Here is a 7,726-nt window from a genome sequence, read left to right as displayed (position 1 = left end):
GTCATCTGGTATATTGGTCTCCTCTTGGATCATCCACAAATCTATAATCCCACAAATATTTCACCAGAGATATGACCAAATCATCTCTCTCCTCTTTCTCTATATGTGTATATATTATATAAAATTGAGGAGTAAACATCATGTTAAGTTAATTTTGTAAAGTTAATTATACATCAACACATCATGTAGAGATTGAAAAAACCATTACATTTTTTGAAAGACTAAAAAAAGACATTTAAGAATATCCTTATATATGAAAATTTTAAAATATATTTAAATTTAAAATTAAATTATATAAGTTAATTATGTTTTTAATCTTGATATTTGAGTTAAGTTTTTTTTTCTCTTTTAAAATTAAAATAATATTTTTAGTTCTTATAATTTGAAAAGAAATTGGTTTACTCCCTTAGCCAAAATGTTTTATATATACTTCCCAAGGTGAATATTTTAAAATAAAATAAATATTTTATTGTACATTTAGGGATAGAAATACAAATAAAAGTGAATTGTTAAATAAGCAATTTTCAAATTTTTTTTTATCATATACATCAAAATCTTTAACTATGTCACTACAAGAAAAAATATTTTTAACGGAGCTTTATTTTTACATTACCCAGGGTTAAAACCTCTACTAAGTTCTTTACCCGGGATTTCGATTTTCCCCGCTAAACCATCCCTGGAGAATGGGTTAGCTGGGGTTTTTACGAACCCCGGGAAGCACCAATCAATAACGGAGGTTTTTTATCCTCTTGTATTTAACATAGGTTTTAAAACCTCAGTTAAGTTTTGTGCGTTTAAAATCTCCGGTTAATTACCATGAATTTTGAAACCTCCGTAAAATATCGTGGAATTTGAAATCTCCATAAAATACTATGGGTTTTAGAACCTCCATAAAATAACATAGGTTTTAAAACCTCCATAAAATACCATGGGTTTTAAAACCCCCTAAAATACCATGGACTTCAAAACCTCCGTAAAATACTATAGGTTTCAAAACCTCCGTAAAGTACCATAGATTTTTAAATTATTATTATAGTTTTTTACTCATTTATCATTTATGTATTCATATATATTTTTTCAATCACAATTATTTACATTTATTCTATTTTTTAATCTATATTTAATGAAATTATACATAAATAGATATAAACTCATCAAATTGACAAATTATTTATAGATGACTAAATGTATATCAAAGTATAACAAATATACGAATTCAAATTCAAATTCAAGTACAATATTAGTCAGCAAAAACTATCATGAAGTACTGCAATGGTTCTCAAAACATAAAATGATTCAATTAACTTCCACATTATATTATATTCTTCAACTATCACATATGATTTTCCTCATGTACATAACTTGTTGTATTAGTTGGCACACTTCCTTGATCAGAAACCTAAATCATAGCCAAAAACTACACATGCATCGGCCTTATTCGCTGTAGTCTAGTGCTTAACTTTGTCACCAAATTCTCGAAAGAACACATCTGCATACGTTGTGAAGTCTTCCCTATATGCATACACATAAAAATATCTTAATCACAACAAAAACCATTGCCTAATTTTATAACTGAAGTATTTGTCATGAGATCTATATATATATATATATATATATATATATATAGGACAATTAGAGATTTAAAGTTTGAGAACCACAAAATATGCTATTAAAATAATTTACAATACTGCAGAGACAAAAATAGAAGATATATTTTCCATGTGTAGTATAAAGAAACTACAAAGTAAATATATGGCAAAACTACAATAAAATTATGGCAGATGTAATTATGGGTGATAAGATTAAGAAAATAAACAAAACTACAATAAAATATATAGAATGGTAAAATACAAAAAAACATCATAACTGCATTTCCAGAAGTAATGGATCCTAGACTCTATTATCAACAAAGAGAAATTAAAAACCCGAAAGAAGCATAGAATAACTAAAATATTTCATATATCATGTAATTCAGAATGAAAATAAAATTTAATAAATAATCAAGCACAAGTCTTCCCCAAATAACAATACCTTAGCAAATTTTCCACTGAAAATAAAGAGAGCAACCTTCTAGAATGCTGGTATATGATGGACTATAACTGTAGTTAATCTAAGGATATACCTTCCTCTTAAACCATCAACCTCTTCACCAATACAGGAGGAGTACTTGATATCTGACTGACAATAGTTAATGAAAACAATAATAAAAAAAATTTACACCAAAAGTTTATCCTAGCTTAATGACAATACAGAAATCATTCACATATATCTGCATCCATCTGGCATATCAGCATACATGCAAAACAAATATGAAAAAGAGAAAACCATGAACTACATTCTGCTTGTCAAATAACCATGTAGTATACATACTTCTCTAAATTACTAGAGTAAGTTTTGACAAGTAATGCTTTTAAGTTTATATATAATAAAAATATAGGCTTTCCAATATCAAGAATAGGACTACGAAGAAAAAGAATAGGAGAAAATACAAGTCAGATACTCACGAACAGAATGATAAACGAACATGCTAAGTTTTTGCTGCGATAAAACAATGCAAGATATAAACATTCAAATTATTTTCACAAAAAATGTTTCCACCTTCAGAACTGAATCAATTGTACTAATAGAGCAAGATATAAAACAGAAAATTCTTTCAACCTTCTTACCATTGTAAAACTGAAACTCTTCTCTGGAAGAACATAATTGATTACTATCCATGCTTGTCCTGCACAAGCCCCAAATTTAGGTGAGTAATGAAGTGTATTTTTTTTACTTAAATAAGGAGCATGTGCATATTGGAAAGAAGTCATATCTACTTAAATAAACAAGTGAAGATCTGAGTCCAATTGATTATAACCCTAATACAGTTCCTTTAAACATGTGAATCGCTCCAAGGACGGCAACATATCATTGGTTAAATAGTTAATAGTTATGTCAAGGACCTCTAGATTACACAATTTTGGTGAGAAAGTCTCAAAAGCTTACATATATGCACTAAAAAGTTATGAAAGAAGCCAACAAATGTGAAAAAAAATAGTATAAAAAATTAGAAGATCTTCCCGATAATCAAAAGTAATATTGTTGTAATTTCATAAAATAAATAAGAAGCAGCAAGTCTCACCGTGGTTTAATGAAGATGTATTGAACCTGTTATATGCAAAATAAAGAAACTTAAGAGATGGAAGGCCATCCAAACAAGATAGAATGTCGGCAGCAGTATCTAGATTGTCATGCTAAATAATGAAGGTCAAGTATTAGTCTAACCTCCTGATGAAAACAACAAATAATAATAAGCCTGAATGGAAATATGATCAAGATGGCCAAGATTATTTATTCATTTTTATCAAATCAAACACAAATATAATTAAAAATGATTTAACTTTACTGTAAGAATTCAACAGACATGTAAATTAAGTCTAAATGATTTGCAAACTCTCAAGTACTTAGAAACAATCCTTATGATGACTTTTTTATTATAAGATATATTACAAATGACATTTCATCTAAAAGTTCTCGTACTAAATCTACTTTTTGATCAGTGCAGCTATTCACAAGTAGACTGATAAATTAGGATGCAAGAAAAGAAAGACACTATATACTTACCCTCAAATGACAACAGTATGAGGAAGCATGCACCCAATTGAACTGCTCTGCGGCTTCACATTTTAGTTACGACAATGGTATGCACATTTTCAATTAAGGTGGTAGATACCCTGTTCGAGTTCCCCAAAGACCAACCAAGACACTAGAAAGACCCTCCAAACCAATTCCTTGACTAAGAACTCCATGAGTTGGAGGACGAGATGCTACCAATAAAGAAGATGCATGATATTAGATTGATAAATACTATTTTTACTTATCCTGGAAGCATCTTCAAAACAAATAAAATCCCAAAATGGCATTTGCAATGTTGAAATTTTACTTTAGTGATTATACAATTAGTGACATTAATGCTTTGATTTCCTAAACTGAGGCAGAATCCATGCGGCATTACCCTTACAAATGGTATCTACATAAACATTTGTTAGGGAAAAAAGTTACAAATGACACCAGGTGAAAACAGCAAAACATGATGGCAACCATTGGTTTTAACTTTAGAGATCATATAAACTCTATGACAACCTTCAGTCTCTTGAGTACCTTTTGATGTCAAGGGTTATAATAAAAATTAAATGACACAACTAATGAATTGAATATTATATTCAAGTTTACTACATCAGCACAGTCAAGCCGTCATATATTGAACACATAACTTTGTTAGGTAAAATTACTATTTCTATTAGAGCTTGCATCATGCAAGAATGAGAACAACTTTTCACATATAATATTGCTAGCACATTAAGATGAAGGCAAGAGTATCAACACATTAAGAGTCTAGTTAAATAAATATAGTCCAGGAAACAAAAGGAAAAAGTGAATAAATTTTTATCAGAGTTTAATTAAAAGATTTTAGTTCATTTTCTGATTCGTAGCAGAGTTAAGTATTTAGAAGAAGATGCCATAATATTTGGTTGGAACTGAGTTATCTCCTTTCAAAGATATCTACTATTCTTGTGTATATAAAAAGGAAACACTTTATTAACAAGAGTATCTCTTCGTTAAGAACTAATACTAATGTTTGAAGAAACCAATAATTATTCGAGTCTAACTTTCTTACCAGATATTCTTTGAGGAAACACCATATAATCTGTTACTGTGATGTTGAAGTGACTTTAATATCATATATAACTTCATTAATAAGAAAACTCATCCTCATGAGGTCTAAGGCTGCCCGAGTGGCATCATTACCGTAAACAATAAAAAGAATGCATGACATCTTCCTAATTGCAAAAGCATGTTCTCTAGAATCACATATTTTGTTTTCCATTAAAACCACAATCAAATTCCAAACTAATCCAAATGCCAAACAAATGATGCCAAACATTGTTATTTTCATTTCAATGCAAACTGAACTTTTTATCTTTTCTTAATATCTTCAGTTTATAGTTAGCAGAGGCTGTAATCCTTTTCATATAGGAGGCTACCTAGAAGTTAGTGCTTTCTGGAAAGATTGTTGAACTTCTCTACAAGTACCAATCTTGTGTAACCTCAAAATATAACCCTGGCCATTTTATCATGGTTTCTCTAACCTAAAATATTTTTTAGTTGTTAACTTAACTCCCTTATGTATTCCAGACCAAGATATTACCTTTGATGGAAAAGATGCAATCTTGGATTTTTGTAGAACGGAATTCCTATTTCAAGATCATCTTTAGCCCCTCCAATAGGTCTATATGAGTTTGCTACAAGTACAACTATCTTCAGGCAGCAAGAACATCAAGGGGAGCTTGCTAGTGGCATAGTCAACAATGTCCTAAGAGACCAAAGATCAAAGTTAAAACCGAAAATTCACTACTAGCATAGCCTTTGGAAAATCCTAAAGATCTGCAAGTCAATATCAAACAGTATTTCTATAATTCCTAACACTTGATTATTACTTAAGCATTGTTGCCCCTACAACTAAATTAAACAGGTTAGACTTCAAATCAGATGACCAGCACCAAAACAAGATCACATATATTATTTTGGCACCTTATACTCAATCCAAACAGACCTTCATTCTCAAAAGTAATTGCAGGAATACCCAAGTAAGATGTGAAATCCTAATTTCCAAACCAATTAAACAGCTAACTAGTTTCTACTGTTCATACATTCTCATTCTTGACAAATATAAAATGAAATGATTAATTTTATAATCTAATACAGGAAGAAAGCAAACACCAAGCGTACCTCAAACAGTTCATTTATATTATCTGCTGTCTTTGTAGATGTCTCTATGAAAAACATACCATTCTTCTCAGCATATTCAGTGCCATCCTTCATAATATAACAGATATTAGTTAATGTAATGTAACAAATATACCTTCCATGCTTTTGCAGCAAAGATTTGTGAATAGACTGAGTAGGATTAGCAATTAGGACCAAATCCACAGTTTGGTTCATGAGAGCATCAAAGACTTCTTGGGGGGTCTTCTTCAGTTGAGTCACAAGCCTCTTCAAGGTCTCTTCAATGTTTGACCCTGTCATGGCAGAGTTCTCATATGCAAAATCACCCTTCTTCAATAACTTGATCCATAGTTGTTGTTGATGAGATTAGTACAAATTCCTTGACGTTTTAGTAACTTGATATGTGTTGTTGATGAGATTGGTACAAATTCCTTGACGTTTTAGTAACTTGATATCGCTGCTTTTAACATCTAAAGGCGGACACATGATTCAGAAAGCCAACCCAGTGATAGCAATTCCAAATAGAGATTAATAATCCTTACCAAGAACCATTTCATCAGCTATAGTAAACTAGACCAAGCATTCCATAATTCTCAGTAGACCAAGGTTAGAATCAAGAAGATGAAATATTAAAATGATGTCAAATTATGCTTAATATAAAAACAATGAATTTGAATGGCAGGAAATTCAAGTATGAAATGAATCAAGGAAAGGGCCACCACCTTAGCGACTAGCCAAAGAAGGCAATAAAGCGAAGATTGCAACTTCGGCGACTAGCATATACATTCCTTAAGCTGCGACAACTAAAAGCATCAATACTGCAACAATAACTTAAGTACATTGAACTAATTAGAACTAAGATTTATGACCAGATCCAATAAATAACATTTGAATTGAAAGTTCGTTGGATGATATTTACTAGTCGAGGAACAATTCAACATCACTCATGCATTTTACTCTTATGGTTCTAGGAAATAATTCTCGAAATCCACCACAATGTATAATACACGATGTATAATAGTATCTAAACCTCCTATAAAATGTGCAGATAGAAGAGCATGGAAAAGAAAAAAACATGGATAAATGAAAACGAAAGGGTGGAATAGGAGAACAAAGTAACGAAATCAATTGTAGTAACAAAATCAATTGATTGTGGTCTTATACAGTTATACCAAATTTAAAGAAATTAATTGAAACAGAAACTAAACCTCTTACTAACCATGATCATATAAGAATTGTCAACCTCAAAGAGAGTAGGCATCAAAGATGAAAGGAACTAAAAAAAAACCTAGAATGAGAGAAACGATGAAGTGAGAAGCTCAACTTATCACAGAGACGAAACAAGGAGATACATCGGTGAATGGTTTAGGAAGTCGAACTGGAAGATGCAGAGATGAAGGAGACTAAGCGGAGAGTTGTGTTACTACTATAGCGAAAATCTTGATCTCGCTGGCGACATTGATAATGGTGGTCGACGTTTAGGGCAGTGTAAAAGGAGTTGATGAACTAGAAGAAGGAGAAGAAAAGTGAGAAAAACAATCGTGGATACCATGAACCGGGAACGAAAGTTGAAAGGTAAAAGTTATATCTTAGAAATGAAAGTAATTAAATTTAAAAGAATACAAAAATTGTGATGGTTAAAATTAAGTAACAGAAATAAAAATATTATTAACGGTTTATTTTAAATATTTTTTAAATATTTTTTTATGATATTTGTTATTTATACCGAACACTTCGTATGTAATGTTTCGTAGAAAAAATTTTCGTCAAAGTTGATCATGTTTATTTATGAAATTTTCATAAAAAATTTATATTTTTTTTACCCACGAACTTGTATTTTATCTACAATCAATTTTCGTAGATAAAATAAAATAATCTATGAAAAAAAATTTCGTAGATAATCTCTAATTTTCTTGTAGTGGGTGAGAGTAGAAGTGGTGGTTGACAAGTGAAGAAGATT

At 30.5% G+C, this 7,726-nt stretch overlaps 1 protein-coding gene across 18 annotated transcripts; it reads right to left on the bottom strand.

Moving 5' to 3' along the window:
• Positions 1 to 1,273: 1,273 nt before the first annotated feature.
• On the bottom strand, positions 1,274 to 7,335 carry LOC114191092 (uncharacterized). 18 transcript variants are annotated; one of them, XR_014996784.1, is made up of 9 exons: positions 7,091 to 7,334; positions 6,489 to 6,560; positions 5,770 to 6,236; positions 5,189 to 5,353; positions 3,604 to 3,806; positions 3,122 to 3,147; positions 2,667 to 2,725; positions 2,032 to 2,178; positions 1,274 to 1,512 (listed from the first exon to the last, which is right to left on the bottom strand). XR_014996784.1 is itself a non-coding variant. In XM_085676200.1 (8 exons), exons 1-3 carry the CDS (start codon positions 6,064 to 6,066, stop codon positions 5,270 to 5,272), a joined length of 276 nt encoding a protein of 91 aa, XP_085532326.1. In that variant the 5' UTR covers positions 6,067 to 7,335; the 3' UTR covers positions 1,274 to 1,512; positions 2,032 to 2,178; positions 2,667 to 2,725; positions 3,122 to 3,147; positions 3,604 to 3,806; positions 5,189 to 5,269. The 18 variants fall into 18 exon arrangements, 2 of the variants coding, with proteins under 2 accessions (XP_085532326.1, XP_085532325.1); XR_014996786.1 differs by having other exon boundaries at positions 5,770 to 6,223; XR_014996778.1 differs by having other exon boundaries at positions 5,770 to 6,560.
• Between the last annotated feature and the right edge of the window lie 391 nt (positions 7,336 to 7,726).

This window comes from Vigna unguiculata, chromosome 7 (assembly GCF_037176805.1).
Source record: "Vigna unguiculata cultivar grain cowpea cultivar isolate G323 ecotype 2 chromosome 7, ASM3717680v1, whole genome shotgun sequence".
In the NCBI taxonomy this organism is placed as follows: domain Eukaryota; kingdom Viridiplantae; phylum Streptophyta; class Magnoliopsida; order Fabales; family Fabaceae; genus Vigna; species Vigna unguiculata.
This window is presented reverse-complemented; position numbering and strand designations above follow the sequence as displayed.